General features: G+C 42.8%; 1 protein-coding gene across 12 annotated transcripts in view; it reads right to left on the reverse strand.

Moving 5' to 3' along the window:
* The window catches only part of ANKRD6 (ankyrin repeat domain 6), an 86,821-nt gene that overhangs the window by 7,137 nt on the left and 62,375 nt on the right, over positions 1-17,309 (reverse strand). For 4 of the 12 annotated variants that reach the window (XM_041412354.1, XM_041412353.1, XM_041412352.1 and 1 more), the window contains 9 exons: positions 10,148-10,246; positions 9,542-9,640; positions 6,252-6,350; positions 5,240-5,338; positions 3,557-3,655; positions 3,243-3,320; positions 2,336-2,440; positions 1,947-2,087; positions 1,541-1,717 (listed from right to left, as the gene is read on the reverse strand). In XM_041412354.1, coding sequence (XP_041268288.1) covers positions 1,541-1,717; positions 1,947-2,087; positions 2,336-2,440; positions 3,243-3,320; positions 3,557-3,655; positions 5,240-5,338; positions 6,252-6,350; positions 9,542-9,640; positions 10,148-10,246 — 996 coding nt within the window. Of the gene's footprint in view, positions 1-1,540; positions 1,718-1,946; positions 2,088-2,335; positions 2,441-3,242; positions 3,321-3,556; positions 3,656-5,239; positions 5,339-6,251; positions 6,351-9,541; positions 9,641-10,147; positions 10,247-15,817; positions 16,157-17,309 lie in introns of all 12 variants that reach the window. The other 8 variants (XM_041412360.1, XM_041412351.1, XM_041412359.1 and 5 more) reach the window with 5 other exon arrangements.

Here is a 17,309-nt window from a genome sequence, read left to right on the forward strand (position 1 = left end):
GTACTGGATGGCAAGGCCTCGCTGCTTCTGTTTGCCCTCACCCTCCTGGCATTCAGCTCCTGGGCACTCCTGAGCCTCTGACTCATGTGACACCATCCCATGGCCCCTCTGCAAGGGCAGCTGCACTGACCACATTTAAATCTCTCAGGGAGATGGCCACAAAAGGCTCCCTTAAGCAAGGACAGCTAAACCTCATCAGCTTCCTCTGCAGCCCAAAGGCACTAAGTGGCTCCTTCAGGGGCTGTGCCAGTAGCCCAAAGCAGCTGGTCTGAATCTGTCTGCAGAGGAGCCTCCCTCTTTTCTTTAGCCCCACGGCAATGTTCCCTAAATTGGGGGTTATTCCCTTGGCAGGGAAAGGTGGGTGGTTTGCTGAGTACTAAAGAAAGCTTCAGAAGTACATGTACTTCAGAAATTATGTTTGCTATTTATGGCCTCAGGGCATCAAAGAAGACAGACAAGCAAAAAAGAAAAGGAGAGAGGAGTATCATGTATTTCAGGAAATACTGTATGGGAGTCTAGCACTATTAAGCTAATCTTTGTGAACAGATGAGATTTGTATACAAGTCCTTTCTGCTTTCTGCAGCTTTCTACTCCCCAAGTCCTTCTGCACCTCTCTGCTCTTTTTATGCCTTTAATGTATGAAAGGTCCCCCACCCTTCCTGATGTCTGCTGTAGGATAATTCCATAGTGCCCCTGTCTGGAAATTTCTCAAACATTACATGGAGAGGTTGGAAAGCAGTAAACAGCCAGTAAAACCTTAGAAGTCTGGCTTGAATGGTCTTCAGAATCTGCTGAAATTCTGAACTACAGGAAGGGACTGACAAGAGCTGATGGATGGATGTGAGAAGCTAAGAAAATGAAAGGATAGACCTTCCAGGAATACAGGGGGCAATATTAAGAAAACAACAATACAGATGTTTACAGTGTCTACAGGATAATTTAATTACCGTTTTTATGCTTTCTTAGAAATGTCTACTGGTAATTGTGTAATGAAGTGACTAAAATATTGTTCTCCAAACTGGAATAAATGCATGTGGTCTGGTAGCTCCAGGCTTATTTGTTTACCAGTTTCTATAGAAATCCTGCCCTCAGTAAACACAGAATACCCAAAGACAAGTTGCAAAACCCTGAAAGAATTGGAACAAAATCTACTGAGCTTACTTAACCTCTTGGTTTAGGTAGTAAGCTTTCGGTGCTCACACACTGCTTTTCCTTGAAAAATTTGTTTCTCCTGTCAGAACTCTTAATGTTCCAAAGTATATAATGAAAGTTTTCATGTCATTTCGAATCCCTGTTCACCCCTTATCTTTGCAGATTAAAACTATTTAAGTATGTCTTCTTTAACAGGCACAAAACCACTTTATTGTTTTCCAGACTTCAGGCCAAAATGTATCTGAAGCCCAAGCAAGGAAAATCAATCCCAAGTCATGATTTCATGCCCCTAAGAATGCAGTTAGTGGAGCATCTTTTCTGTCCATTACCTGTGTCCCAGCTCCACAGGCTGCTTGCAGTGTCTCCCTGTGTGAGGGCAGTGGCTCACCTGCATCACCTTCCCGTCCTTCCCTCGGTAGAGCGTGTAGAGCTGGTAGGCTCGGACCTCGTGCGGAGGGGGTGGAGAGGAGCAGTGGTGTTTACTTCTGCGCTTAGGCACGTTCTTCTGGGCCTGAGGGAGTGTCTGCTGATCAGCTGGGGAGATGGGGTCTGAGAGTGCTGAAACCTGCGTAACATACACACAATGTTTTGTCCATGTAAGCATCTTGGTAAACTCTTCCTGGTGGGAATGGGACAAATTCATTGTGACAATTACAGCAAAAATCACTTTTATCTGAAGACTATCTCTGCCCCAGAAGCGTGGTGGGGCTGCTGCCCCAACACACCAAAGGGACCCACACCACTTCTGAACAGCTATCCCTTCTTTCTCTCTGCTGTTTTAAATCTACTTATACCTTTTCCTTTGGCTTTTTCTTTTTGCTCTTTTTCCCTTTAGGATCTGGTGAGGCTGACCGGGGTTTATCCTTCAGATTGTTCTTCCTCTCTGGGGGCTGGTCGCTGCTTGGTGTGTCATCAGCAGCTGAGACACTGCCCTGCTTGAAGCAAAGACAGGGAGTTCAGAGGAGTTGTAGAGATGGGGAAAAGGAGCCTCTTCCTTGATTGCCCAGCTTTAAGCTGCTCTGCACACGTGAGTGGGAAATGCTTTAGCAGCAGAGCATGACAAACTGCCTCGGGCAGCTGCTGGGGCCATGCACAGTGATGGCTCCAAATAGATTGCATCATTAATGGGTTTTTATGACAGTCCCTCCTTACAGCAGATCCAGCTGGTAATGCCAGGCTGTACCTTGCTCTGTACCACTTCATCCCGTGGCACCGACTGAGCCCTCCTTTCCTCCTTCAGTCTCTCTCTCTTCTTCCTCAGGCTTCTCCCACGGTTAAAACGTGAGACCTGAAGACAGACCACACTGTTACTCAGTGATGTCATGCTCCTCCCTACCACAGAAGACAAGAAATAGAGCAGACCTTTTCCTTTTCTGAAAGGCAACGGGTAAAGAAGAGTGCACTTCCAGATGGACACTGATGAGCCAAGCAATGTGGGTGTTTATGGCTGTGAAAACACACCAGCACTGAGCTCAGTCTGTTGGGGCACTCTGCAGTCCCCTAGAAGGGTGAGCACCTCCTCTGCTGTCCTTGGGCTTGTTCCCAAGCCAAGCCCAGCCCTTTTCATGCAGAGGTGACAAGGATGAGGACAGCAAGGATTGTGCCTGGTCTCATGCCCTTCTGCCTTCTGGTCTGAAGAGCTTTGCAGCATTTCACACACAACTGCAAAGTATAAACAGGACAGAAACATTTTGTTCCCATTGCAAAGTATCCTCCAGTGCTAACCACCCTTCTGGACATGCCTGAGGCAGGCAGCAGAGTGACACAACTCAGGAGCTTCAGGGTACAGGGCAACTTCCTAACCCCTGGGCCACTGCAGGGAGCAAGTGCCTCTGAACAAGTGCCACCCTCTGCCAGTTAGGACATAAAGACCTCTGACAGCACTTCATGCTGAGGCTTAATCTGCACACCTTGCTCACTTTGGGGGCTGAAGGTCTCTATGTCAACAGATCTGAGCCCAGCCCACAATGCCATTACAAATGTAGGAACCTTTCACAGCAGAAGACAAGGTGCAGGGGATGCAGCCTCCCAAGATTAAGTGGCCTCAGCTCCATGTGTATATGTGTGTTGGGGAGAGATGTGTAATGTACCTGTGATGCTTTAGTGAGCAGGAGCGCAACCTCGGGGTTATTGTGCTGTCTGGCAACCTCTAGAGGGGTCTGGCCTGCCTGAGAGGAAAAAAGAAAACAGCATTTCCTTCAAAACACAAGCTACTGGAAACATGAAAGTTCTCCAACCAAGTTCAGTATATACTCTGTGCACAAGAGCAAAGTGACTAATTGCATTAATTTACCCAGATATAATTCAACACTTCACAACCAAGTATTTTCTACCAAGCCTATGAGGAATGTTGAAGAGACTTTATATAATATAAAATACCAAAGAAACTCTGTGTCCTGCTTACATTGTTGACAACGGACGCATCAGCCCCTGCCTCCAGCAAGAGCTTCACCACCTTCTTGTGATTTAGAGCAGCAGCTACATGGAGTGCAGTATCCCCTGCCTGCAAGTCAGAAAGCAGAAAACAATCTTGTGACACTAGTCCTTGGGTCTCACCCTACAGAACTCACACCTTCCTAAAAGATGCTCAGACATGAAAAAACCTGCACTTACTGATGCAACAACTAGCTTAAATAAGGCCTGGTCAATAAAAAATGACTGACTGGGGAGGAAGATGACAAGGAGGGGGCAAAGAGATACTTCAGCCTGGGTTTGAGAAATGCAGCTGGGGCACTGGTGATCTGATTTATCTAAACCAAGTGACACATGATGCAGCTTGGAGACAGCCCAGCTCTACCCCCAGTAAATGGATACGACATCTGAGGGTAGAACAAGTTTTCCCACTACAACTTTCTCTTCTTTTTTTTCCCCCAGGTTTGATTATTTGGTGTGCAGGTGGTCATGTATCACATTACTCAGAAATACTCAGGTAAGTACCGGCAGCGAGATGGTTGGCATGCTCTTTACAGGTTTCCTCAGGAAGAACAGATTTTGGATCAGAGCCAGAAGGCAGTCTGGGTCCAGCACTAACACACTGCCCTACCCTTGTCCTGGTGCAGTGAGGTGAAGACAGCCGTGATCAGATTTGGGCACCGGTAACAGAGCCAGCAACTGTTCAAGTGGGACCGGACACGTGTGTATAATGCCTTCCTGTCCCCCTGGTCTTGCATTTTGCCTTCATAAAATTAGATTTCCTCAGGATTTGTGCCTGTTGCTAACTTAGATGAGATGTACTCCTAAATCAAACCATTCTATGGGCAAATATGGAACAACTTCAGGTAGTGCTGGGGAATGAGGGAAAGGGATGTCTCTCTGGGCCAGGTTCACACCAGTCAATCTTAATATTCAGTAGCTCATTTTGTGAGTTAAAAAACTCATTTCCAAATAAAATTACATAGTAAATTTCACATGCTGAAACCCATTTTGTTTGCTATAATACATCATAGTGAGAAAAGAACATTAAATGTACAGTTCAGAAAACATCTTTATGATCCTCAACTACCCATGGAAGATTTCCCAGGAACATGAGAAAATGTGGTTAAGCACCACATAATATGTTTATTTAACAAATTTAAAACGTTTTAATGTACTAATTTCATTCCCTTCTACTACCCAATTAGGCTATGCTATAGGTACAGCAGTTACTTCCCTATAAAACAACTATGGATGATTAATCCTAGGCTGGACTGATCATTACTTTGAATTTAGAGTATGCTTTGTCTTCACTTTTATGTCCTCTTAATTCCCCCTACTTCAAAATGCAGGAAAGAAAAGTATTCCAGAGGAATTTGCACTTTAGTAGCATCTAAATATCAGTGAGTTGTGCTTCACAATGTCTCTGTAAAGGCTATAAGATCATTAAATCACCTCATAAATAAGCAATGCTTTAAAGAAATAATGCAAATGCGATGGCAAAATAATAAACCACCGACATGCCATTACTTTAAGGCTATTCTTAAAAGCTTAGGCATTTGGTGGTACAGTGGAACACACAGAGTGAAGCAGGATTACTTGGGTAGGAATTCCTCTTCCCAACAAGTGGCCGTATGCAAAGGGCACAGAGTCACAATGAGGTTCATGCACTGACCTGGTTCTTTTCATGGACAGAACAGAAAGCACTGAGCAGCACCCTAATGATGGGCAAGTGATTATAACGAGCAGCCACATGCAGACAGGTATCTCCTGCCTGCAAACAGAAACAAAGCTCTGAGCATGTAATCACTGTGAGAAAGCCTGTACTTGTCATGATGTTCAGGGATGAAATAATCCTATTAAATCAGAAAGAGCAGTAAACACCACACAGCTCCACAGAACAGCAATGCTGTCTTCTCTGCAGTACAAAATCTGCTATCATGGGTGGGAAAGTTTAGCAAGAGCTGGGGTCAGGCAAGGTGAGAGCATGAATTCTTTAACCACTGGTAGGAAATACTGGAAAAATAAAATGCTATTTTACTGGCACTACAAACCCTGAGTTAGTTATATTTTCCCATTAAATCTGTTCTTCTGAACCACAACCCAGTGCAATTTGGAATCTCCACTTAGGGTTCCACATAATGTTGAAAACATGAGTGGCAGCCAGAGTAGCATTCCCATGAAGGGTGGCACTTGTGCAGCTGAGCCTGGGAGCTGCACAAAACCCCACATGTTTCCATTTCTCTGCCCACTTTGTTATCGAGCAGGGAAAAATCTGTTTTTCTTTTGTAGATTGTTTTTTTCTGTATCTATCATGCCAGAATCATTATAAAATAGGAGGAAAGCTGTCTGAAACTGAAGCCACCCCTGAATCTACTTCATTTGAAAGATGGACACATAGAGTATATGATGTGCAGATCTGAAGCCTTTCACCATTGTCTGTGCAACAGCAAAACCCCATTTGGCTCCTTCTATACTTGCTCAAGAAATGGGTACAAGTAGTGCATCACTCAATTCTTCCAAAAGCATTCCTGTGCATGGTGAATACAATGGTTGGGTAGTGGGGTTTTTTCAATATAATTATAATAAAAATCATTGCTTAAAGCCTTTCTGAGTATTTCTACAAGTTAAAGCAATATACCTAAAACAAAGTCACACAAAAATGAACAGTTATTTCCAAAACTCACATTATTTTTGAGGTCTGCTCGAGATCCTCCAAGTAACAAAACACGAGTACTCTGGGAATGGCTATTCTGGCAAGCCAGGTGAAGAGGTGTGTTACCTGCCTTAGAGAAATACAGGAAAATATAAAAGCCATATTTAGATATTGGACATGAGCATTAAAATATAAAACCTCACAGATCTTTGCACAATAAGATCCACCCAAGGGTGGGAAACTGTTGTTTTCCCAAAGATATGAGATTAATGAACCCAGAGATTGAAATCACCGCTTCACTCAGGCAATGGCTTACCTGGGATATAATAAAGGCAGAAATAGGACAGTATAATGATATCTGCATTGGTCAAATCTGTTTACAGGAAGAAAGAACTCTAGAAACCGTCTCATTCATTAGTCTCAAACAGCAGTGTTAAGTATGTAATCTAAAGAACTGTAATTCTTGTGTTTCGGGTTTCCCCCATGCACAGACACAAAAAAGTAAACTGCCATGGCACGGGATCTTTGATCCCAGCCACAAATGCTGCAGGGTATTGAGCAGACCAGGGTCACAACTCCTGTCTCCTTACAACTGTAATACAAACCAGCTTGAAGTCTGGCTGCGTCTGTAGGTGCTCTCACTGGGCAGGATACAGATTTTAGGCTATCAAGAAGCTTTGATGTTCAGGAGGCACACCAGACTCCAACCAAGATGGGAAGGGAGGGCAAAAAGCCACCCAAGCTGTAGAGAATCACATGCTACGGTTCCTCAAAGAAGAAAATGTGCAGAAGTGGACAGAAATCAAAGAAGTGTTGGCCCGTGTATGTCTTTCTAAACAATGAATGAGTTTATTGGTCTGACAAGTTTTTTTCTGGCAGCATTTGGTTTTTGTTGATCTGAAAACATTCAGGGCTTTTGGCTCTTGGAAGCTAGAAATTAAATCACCTCAGGTAAAAAGGTTTACCAGGCTTACTATGCTGTCTGTTCACCTTAATTTTGTCCTTTGATTTGTCCCCCTTGCTTTCAAGACACAGATCAAAGCTGCAGGGTTTGAATTACAAAAGCCAAGCTTACATGTGGTCTTAGGTCTTCACTTCCATATTATAGACCTGAATATGACTGCATGTCAGCCTCTAAGCTGTGGCAGACATGAACATTTCTCTTCTCAGCTAAATTGTGTTTAAGTGTCAATTTTTTCCCTCACAGGTTTATCTCTGAAAAGCCTCTGCAATGCCTTTATCATTTACTGTTTGGCAGGTTGGCCCTGGTGGGAAGGCAGAGGTCCTGTGCAGCAGGTGAGGACTTCAATTCAGGGAGAATGACAGTGCCAAGGGTCAGAGCTCTTCTGAGAGGGAGAGAAGCTCCACGTTGTACCAGTCTGGGAATCTTCACTGAAATGTACAGACTGATGAAGAATCTAAAAATAAGGCTACAACTGATCTCACTGGATGATCTATCAAAGCAGAAAAGATTTTATTAAGCCAACTTAAATGAAAATAAACTGCATCTCCAGGATGACTGCTGTGCAGGAGGAATACAGCTACCCAAAGCACAGTGTCAAATCCTTCCCATCTTTTGCTGCTTCACATGTTTGGCAAATCTAGCAGTTCATATCTGTCCCATCCATCCAAAATCACACAATACCCAGGTGTAAGTCAACAGCCTGTGGGATGCTCCTGCACACAGCACTCAACCCTGGCTGCCAGAAAAGCTGTCAGAATGATAGTGCCTTGTCATCAGTAACACAAAAAGCTGAGAGAACAGAGAAACCATTTTGGGATTAAGTGGACTTAAGCTCTTAATTTTTCTTGAAAACAAAAGGGGTAAAAGCACGTGCAAGCATGCATGATTCCCACATTTTTCAGCAGCTTCTGAGAATATATCTTGTCCATTAAAAACCACCCAAAGAGTAAAATGCAAAGGGCAAGACATCAAAGACTAGCACAGGAGCTGCTCAGGCAGTATTTAAGTTTGCCAGTCATATTTCAGCCATCAGTCCTGCTGAGCTATTTTGTGCACATACTTTCCCAGAGAGGTTGCCTCCAGCTGACATAAACTGGATTGTAAGCTAAATCTTCTAATTCCCTGAGACACCCAAGCATGCAGGATAACCAGACTTGCATCTTAGGCCCACACCTTTGTACAGAAGTGTACGTGTATACATAGACAAGCATATCCAGGGACAGGAGCAAAATGACTCACAAGACTTACAGTCAAGCATGGGAACTTTTCTAAAGTACCCTTGATACAAGTCTAGGCGGACATTACAGCAAAAGTAATTACAGTAAATAAAAATTGGTAGTTGAAATAACACAAAAGAAGGAATATACATAAAATACTATCAAATACAATGAAATTGCAGACCACAAAGTCACCACAACTCTACAAATATATGATTCTATAGTGCCTATACATACATGCACATACAGAAACACTATGCCCAAGCAACATACCTTTTCACTCTAAACCTTAGACTTTGACCAGCTGTCTCCTTTCCTTCCCAGCCCCCTTTCAGTTGTTGTTTTAGAGACACATTTACCAAAAATGCTCAGACATCCCCTAAAGCAATCCCAAAGTCCTCTCCCTGTCACACGGGGCACCGTGCCAGCCGTGTGATCTGACCAACCCAGCAGCACAGCTATCCAAACCCTGACTCCGCTCACACCATGGGCTGCTACCACCATTTCCTGGACTATTCCATTAACTTCTGAATTACTGAATTGAAGTGCCCCTCAGCTATAACAATTAGAATGGAACTAAAACCCTTTACTTTGTTATTCTTTCCTCTAAATGGCTCTCAAGGTATTATAAATACCAAAAGGAACATAATCCAGGTTCATTACAAGATTCTGGGAAGAGACTATGCTAATATATTAGGAAAAACTTATTAAGACACTTTTTTTTTGTTTCCCCCTGTGGCCTACATTCCTTTGGCTGTTTAATTTCTGGAAAAGAACAGATTTTCAATACCTTTTTCTTATTAGTACAATTCATTTCCATTTTAAATCACACCAATCACAATGAATCTCCTCAGGATAAATTAGAGCACCATGGAGATTTCCACAGGAATGGCAGTGTTCCTCAGCTGTAATTAATGTATCATTCAACGCATTATTGAGTTTCTCCTGCGTCAGCTGGCAAAATATGAATTTCCTAATGCCTGTGGATGAACCATCCAGGCGTGATAAATGAAAAGAAGAAAAAAATCCCACTAAGAGCTGGCCCCCCACCTGTTGAAAAATGCCATGGCCAGAAATCTCCAGTTCTGAGAGTCAGCCACCTTAGAGCAGAAGTGAAAGCTCCTCCTCCACGGGTCTCACCTTGTTCTTGGCAAGAACGTTGGCTCCTGCTTTAACAAGCACTTTGGCAGACTGACTGAATCCATGCCAACAAGCTTCATGAAGAGCAGTGTTCCCATCCTGAGGAGCACACACATAAGAGGAGAATGTTAGGGGCTGTATAACCAACCTACTCTCTTAAAAGTATTTTTATTTCCTACTAGCTTATTTTCTATTTTATTTTTGTAAGAGGGTAAAAACACTGCTATTTGTCTGGAACTTGAAATTAGTTACATTTACTTCTAAATTAAACTTACAGCCTGGGATTCTCAAGTTTCTGGGATAATCATGGGAACTGTGCAGTCTTTTGCGTAGGGCGTAGTATGGTTGTACATTCCTTTAATTCATCCCTTAATGAGCTGAGAACAGACTCTTAAACCAAAAACTATCAGCCTAATAGAGAAGCATAACGAAACCAGTAATTTGTATTAAAGAGATGGTACAGCTTTTTTTCAACGTAATTGCTCCAATTACTCCCGAAGCATCAGACACTTAGTAAGGAGTATAAACTATAACTTTCTCACTGAGACCTTAACATTACTGACTGCCAAAGCTGCCATTCCACAGGGCTTCTGTTTTGTTTGTTACCTTGTCCTGTCTGTCCAAAGCACAGCCCTCCTGAATCAGGGTTGCTATTATATCGGCGTTCCCTACTACAGCAGCCCGGTGCAGTGCTGTCTGGTCACCCTGCAAAAAGAAGCAAATTTGTAATTGGTGCAATTCCCACCTCATTTTGACTTAATGCAAATGCAGACAACACACACAGGGGCTGCATTTTCGACACACATACTGTTTCAATCCAAGCTGCCTTTAAAAACAGTCCCCCTAAACAACTACCATAGAAGTTTCCAAGATTAATGAAGTTACTGCAAGTATCAGAGCTACAAACCATTTACAGAAGTTTGCAAGTCATCACAATCCCATAAACAGCGCTGAAGCATTCCAAAAACATGGCAGTATTAGAAGGCAGTGAATTGGATACATTTGGCTCTACGTGTCTAATAGTCATCAGTGTCTGTAGGGAACTAAAGGGAATTACAGGCTGTCTTAATTCATCATAATAATCCTCCAGGACTTACACTAACTGGATAAGGCTCTCCTGCTTTGGCTCTGATTCTCCATCAGCCCTGCTTAGGATAAGGAGCATGAGATGAGATTGGTCTCTTCAGCACCTCTGATGAGTTTACCAATTAGTGCTAAGAGTGGAGGCAACTTTTCAATGAGAACCACAACTGCAGGACCATCTACTTGTTTCACTCGAGCAACTGAGCCATCCTGAGCTCCGAACGACTTTCATTTCTCTTTGACCCACCATGTAGCAGCAACAAGCAAGTCTCCTGCATCAACTTATTTCCTTTAAGGCCAACTTTCCAAAAGAAACTACGCTGATGTGGTCATCTTGTCTGACTGCCCATCTATCTCCTCTCTAACAACTGCTGAACTCATTTGCTGAGCTAGAGAGCCCAAGATTAGTTTCCAGAATCCTTCCAGAAACTGAAGACTAGGGAAACTTAAACCACTGTCCCTGCCCATCAGGGACTATCTATATGTTTTTCTGCACATGTTGGTAAGAACCTGATAAAGGAGAGGCAAGAGAAGGATTTAGGAAGCGATGTGTAGGGATGTAGGACAGGGATCAATGGGAAAATGAGCTGCAGTAGCTCTGCTGCTGCCACAACTGGTCTTGGCTTTCCTTTGAAGTTGCTTTGAACCAGCAATGCCAAAGCACAGACTGAATCCAGGAACAGAGACAGGCTTCAAAGCTGCACACAGACTTGTATGGGATTAATAAACAGATTTGGAATCCAATCCATTTCTGCTTATCTAGATGGTGGTCACCACAAACACACACAGGGCAGAGATATGCCATGTGTCCTAAAAAGGCTTGCAGGAAACCAAGTCCTAAACAGACATAAAATTTCTCAGGTAAAATTCTTTATCAGACAATAGCATATTATATTAAATACTAAAACTGGAGAAATTTCTGTATTTTTTATTCTAGAGTGTCCAAGTCTTTAGATAACTGGCTTATTTGAACAATTTGTTCTCAAAGGCAATTAGCAGCTGACTTAAAAATTGCTCTTGGTGGGGTTATTTTGTGCTAATGACACCAAAATAGTTATTAATCTATAAAAAAAATGAGCATTGCCAACCACAACCTTTCAGTAAACCCTATCAGTAAATCATTAAATTGGCTTATAATAATGAAGTTCATTTTTAAAAATTGTGTTGAAGGTGCTTTTTAAAAGCCTGCTATTTTTTGTTGTTGTTTCTAGAGGTTAGATATTTTTACTTTTGTTCTTGTAACTGGAAATGTATTTTAAAGGATTTCAGCAAAGGCAGAAAAGCTTCCAGGAAGTGGAAACAAAAAGTATTGGAAAATTGACAGCATGGCAAGTGCTCTGAACTTATGTATTTGTTCCAAACTCAAAGACAACCAAAATGTTATGGAAAATGTCCAAATTATACCATCTCACAAGTACAAATGTCAAATAGTTACTGGTTACTATGACTACATGGAAATCTGCTCACCAACAAACTGAGGAAGAATTTTATATCTGATTTTTGATAATGGCACAGCTATTGTTACTGCAGTAGTGAGTCATGTGGGACAGTGCAAAAAATCATTTTATCTGATTATCATGAAGTGGAAAGTAATCTGCCAACCTACCCCTGCCAAGTGGTATTGATGCACCAGCAAATCCACAGAAGATATTATAAAACAGACTAAAACAAAGTGGCAACTGCCATTGCAGTGGATGGAATCTGAACAATAAATGATTGGTTCCTACTGCTTTGCAGTTGGAAACATTACTGTGGAGAAGACAGATTTGGGGCAGAAATGGATCATACAGGATTTGGTTTGTAATTAAGGATCTTCTTACTGGGGCAGTTTAAATCAAGGCTGTTCCTGTCCCCATCAGAGTAACTGCAATGGGGCCAAAGCTTTTGGGGGTTTGTTGATATGACAGCTACTTCTAACAGCATTTCATTTACATTTTATACAAACACATTTGTCTGTTTGGAAAGTGGGCAGCACACCTCACTGCTGCAAGACCAAGTGCCCCTTGGTAATCCCAACCTGTATGCTGGGGGGCCACACACTGGGGATGCAGAGCAGCACTGGAACTGCTTCAGCCATGCCTAAGCTTTGTTCCAAAATACATTCTGGTCCCTGAAATAGATCTAAGTGAAGGGACCTAAGTCCTGCAAATGGCAGGCTCAAGTGCCTCCTGCCCAAGGTATGGGCTTTGGTTATGACATCTTCCCTACATGAGCATCCAATAAGGTCCAACCCACACCCTGACTGGACAAAAGAAGCACCTCATCCATGTAACAGGGAGTGCCAAAGGATATCTCAAACCTTGTTTCACCAACTGAGGCACCTCCCAGAGAAGAGAGGGCACGTATCATTGTCTGGTGAGGGTCCATCCCTACCAGCACCAGACCCCTCAGCCAGCAGGACACGGCAGCACCTGGTCCACTATTCCCTTACACCTCAGCACAAACAGTTACCTTAAACTGCTTAAGTGCTGTGGAAGCTGAACCACCAGGTTGTGATGACATCTGTGAGACAGCCACTGAGCAACCCAGCCATGGAGAGCACAGCCATCCTATAAATAACAGTGCCTGCACCACTGCACTCTAACTTGCCTTCCCTTCCCATCAGCAATGGAGCAAATCCCTGCCCTGCCTTTCACAGAGTCCAAGGAAACAGATGAGTTGTGGTTTTTTCACAGCATGAATTTTCGGGCAGTGTAATCACCTATTTGTGTACCTTTTATTAATTACTGAAATAAATGTCTCTGAAAGCACTCACTACAATTCTGTCTTTAGCAAAGCATTAGGGGTCTGTTCCAGAGGCTCAGAGAGCAATTACATTGGTAAATGCGTATTAACCGTCCAGACTATTATGTTGGGCACAATTTATGATTCTGTTTCCAAGAGATTTATGCCTTAGGAACAGACTGCAGATCAGTAGCAATGAAGAGAGACAATTCCAGCGCTGTGTCACAGAAACATGACCTTGACAGAAACAACAGTGCCCAAATGCAGATGTGGGCCCAAAGCCAAAAAGACTTAAGTGAGGCTCAACAGAACTAAGGCACTAACGTCTACACTGGTGAATCGTAACCCCCCTTCCTCAGATGTGCCTAGCTCTGAAGACAGCTCAAACTCAGGAAATTCCACTCCAGGATGTCCATGCCCTGGACATAGCAGCTTGCAAGGCAGGTACAGGGCACTGCATCACAGGGACATGGCACACCCTGGCCCTGCACAGCCCTAGTGCAGGCAGCTCCCCGCCTCTCTCTGGCCCTGGGAGTGCTCCTGCCACACACCTGATGGAAGAAGATCCATGCATGTTGCAGGTACAGCCACCACCCTTCAAAATTAAGCCAATGAAGGAAGTGGCCACTGGTTTTTCCACAGGAGCCCAGAGATAGCAGTGCTCACTCACTTTGTCTCACCATGGCAGCACCGCAGTGTTGAAAGTTCTCCACTTTTAGGAAAAAAAATCTTGGTATTCATTGGGATAGTGAGAAGCTGACACTTGGAGACTGGGATAGAAATCTGCATGCACTGATGCAGAGGATGCAGGACTGCACATCTGAGAGCTCTACCTGTAACAGGACTCCTGCACAGCGACAAGTACATTTCAAGAGGGGGGAATCATGCTCTTTACAGAGGGCTTAAACACATGCTTTCAGGAGAGGTTTACAGGCTGGGAGTCCTGAAGAAAGACAGATACCTAAATCTTGATTTTTCCCCATGGACTTTGTCATTACCCTTTCTTTAGGCACTTCTTTGTTGGCATGGCTGTTGGCATTTGCTCAGTGTCCTGGTGTTTGCAACTATTTCTCTGAGCTTCCTCATGTGTTATCTTAACAGTGGATGCAACCACCGGGACCAGGCACTTGGAAATTTCTATTTACATCTGAAGTTCACCCCAAGGGAACGAAACAACACAAGTGACTTCTAATACAGTCTCAGGTAGATTTCTGACAGCTCTCCTGGGTTACTGGAGTTTCTCTTATAGACTCTACAGACCCAAATTAGTGAGATTTGGTTTACATTAGTTTGTAATACATGTTAATTTTTCCTCTCTCTGATTTAAAAACCCCCAAACTATAACCACATTTTTTCCTGCACATTCCTATTCTCCAGAGCAACCAATGGTTGCACAATCTCCTTTAAGGCCCTTCTCCCATGTGACATTTTGCCTCCTCACTTCTATGTTTCCAGAAATCAATAGCCTATCTTGCTGCAGAAGAATGGCACCAAAATCATAGATTCATAGATTGAGGTTGGAAGGGACCCTAAAGATCACCTGGTTCCAACTCCCTTCCCCTAAGCAGGGACACCTTCCTCTAAACCAGATTGCCCCATCCAGCCTGGCCTTGCACACTTCCAGTGATACAGCATCCACAACTTTGGCCAACCAAAAAATAAACAACCAAAACAACCAGAAAAAACTCATGGCTTTGATCGCTGACACAAAATGCTGAACAGCACTTGTGAAGTCATATAATATAAAATCACAGAATCACAGAATAAAGAGATTGGGAGAGACCTCTAAGATCACTCAGTCCAACCTATAATATAAAATCAAGCCACTAAATTCACAGTAGAAGTATCAAAATATTCTAAAGTCAAAATATAACCAAGTGTTAAATGCTTGCAGGAGCATACAAGCATATGTGGATACCCTGCAGCAGCTGTACAGGGAACAGCAGCTGTAAAGGGAACTGAATATGCTCTCATGTTTCTCAGTGTCTCTGTGCTGCTCTCCTCCTCTTGTGCTACAGAGAGGCAGTCACAATGCACAATTAAGAACAACTTCATTCTTGCACAATAAATGATGATGCATGACCAGCAGAAGCGATTAAGGCATGAAAAATAATCATGAACAAAACAAATTACAGCCTAAATGAAATGGGACCACAGGAATAAGCCACTTTGCACATTTGCATTCAGCTAGAAATGATTATGAACCCTGGGCTATTTTTCCATTTGAAACTAATTTTCTGCTTCTTAAACTGGAGCTTCCAGAAAGCAAGTTCCAGGGCCTTTGGCCTTTGTTTTAAACCCATCTGTTTTCCCAGCTAGGTTCTCAAGGGTGCAGGCAGAGCAGGAGGCTGGATGCAGGGCACGGAGCGCCAAGCGGGCCATGCAGCCATGCAGCGCAGGGAGCTCGGCCGCAGCATGCACCGCGACAGCGCCAGGCGCAGGGCAGGGGTGACGCACAAGAGTTCTAACCTCCTTCTCTCTTTCTGATCTTCTAGGTTCCTTCCTAGCCTTTCTCTTCTGGTTTCTCTTATTTTTTTCATCCTTGATTTCCTTCACCGGGACAATTTTCTCCTGGACTATTTCTGAGGTGTGTGCTGTATGGACACTCATTGACCACTCAGAGATGGCACTGGGATCCCAGTAAGAGTTGTCAGTATTGGCAGGGAGAAGGAAGGAGTCAGCTCCCGGAGTGGCATATTCTACAGAGCTGGACTCCACCGGCTGAAATTCATAATAATCCCACTCCAGGCCACTGGAGGTCATTCTTCAACTAATTCTTAAGGCTCTTACCGTGTTTAGGGAATATATCTGTAGAACATGAAAGGGAGCATTTTAATCTCTCTGAAACAATTAGCAGCTTTTAAGTTTCTGCTTATCATCTGGCAAATCAAAACTTGTTCTTGAATTTGATCAAAACTCAAAAATGAGGTGTTTAGGTTTCTCTTGTTATTTTGAAAAATAAAATGTAGGTCACAGTTTTGAAATTTTGTGTGCTACCACAACAATGCCAAAATCAACAAAATAATCTGCTTTTCAATTAAATGTAATACTCCCCACTCTCACAGGTGTTTTCATATCTGTACCTAAATTAGGTGTTCCTGGAAAACAGCAGTGAAACATACAGATGTTAATCAACACTTGAAACTAAGATGCCTTCACTGCACACAGTAAAAGTGACTGAAAGCATAATCAACAGATTGCAGCTAAAAGAGACTACATATTCTGTGGGGCATAAACTCTAAAAATGAGTTATACAAGGAGAAGCCATAAGCAGAGAACCTTCTTTGAAGACCTATGTAAAAGGAAAGCAGAAATATTTTAGTTAATACCTACTGCAAGCAAAAATCTTCATTTGGAGTTTTAGACTTCCTCCTTCTACAAGACAAATCCAAACATACCCTTTGAAATTCAGAAACTCCTGAGGCTCTCCTCAATCCCAACCAAATTACTACTACTACTAAATATAGGGCTACACATCAAAATACATTTTAAAGAAACAGTATCTATGAATCCAGAATGCATCTACTCTGCCCACATTAATCACCACATGTAGCAGCAGTATCCTATTGTAACAAAGCCCCTGAGAAGACAGTAAGTCTTCTATGAGCTGAGTATTTCTACAAGTGCAAGACTCTTCATTGAACTGAAATGATGCTAAACACTGATATACTGTTTTTCTATCATGGCTATCACATTTACATATAAACAGCACAGACTTTATTCCTAGATTATTAAAACAAATGAACCAGATTTATTCAAAAAACAGTTTCCACAGAAACTCAATTTGACCAAATCAGTGGAAGCTCTTGCTTTCTTAAAGCAGCAGTTTTCTTTTCTCAGGAAAATTGGCTGTATTTGTAAAGTATCTGCAATTTTGTCTTAAATTCCTAATGAACCATTTCTGCTGGGAGAAGTGAAAAAGCATACCCAGGATACATCTGAATAAACTGATTCTCCCATT

The sequence above is a fragment of the Onychostruthus taczanowskii genome, unplaced genomic scaffold (assembly GCF_017590055.1).
Source record: "Onychostruthus taczanowskii isolate IOZ18803 unplaced genomic scaffold, ASM1759005v1 scaffold39, whole genome shotgun sequence".
Lineage (NCBI taxonomy): Eukaryota > Metazoa > Chordata > Aves > Passeriformes > Passeridae > Onychostruthus > Onychostruthus taczanowskii.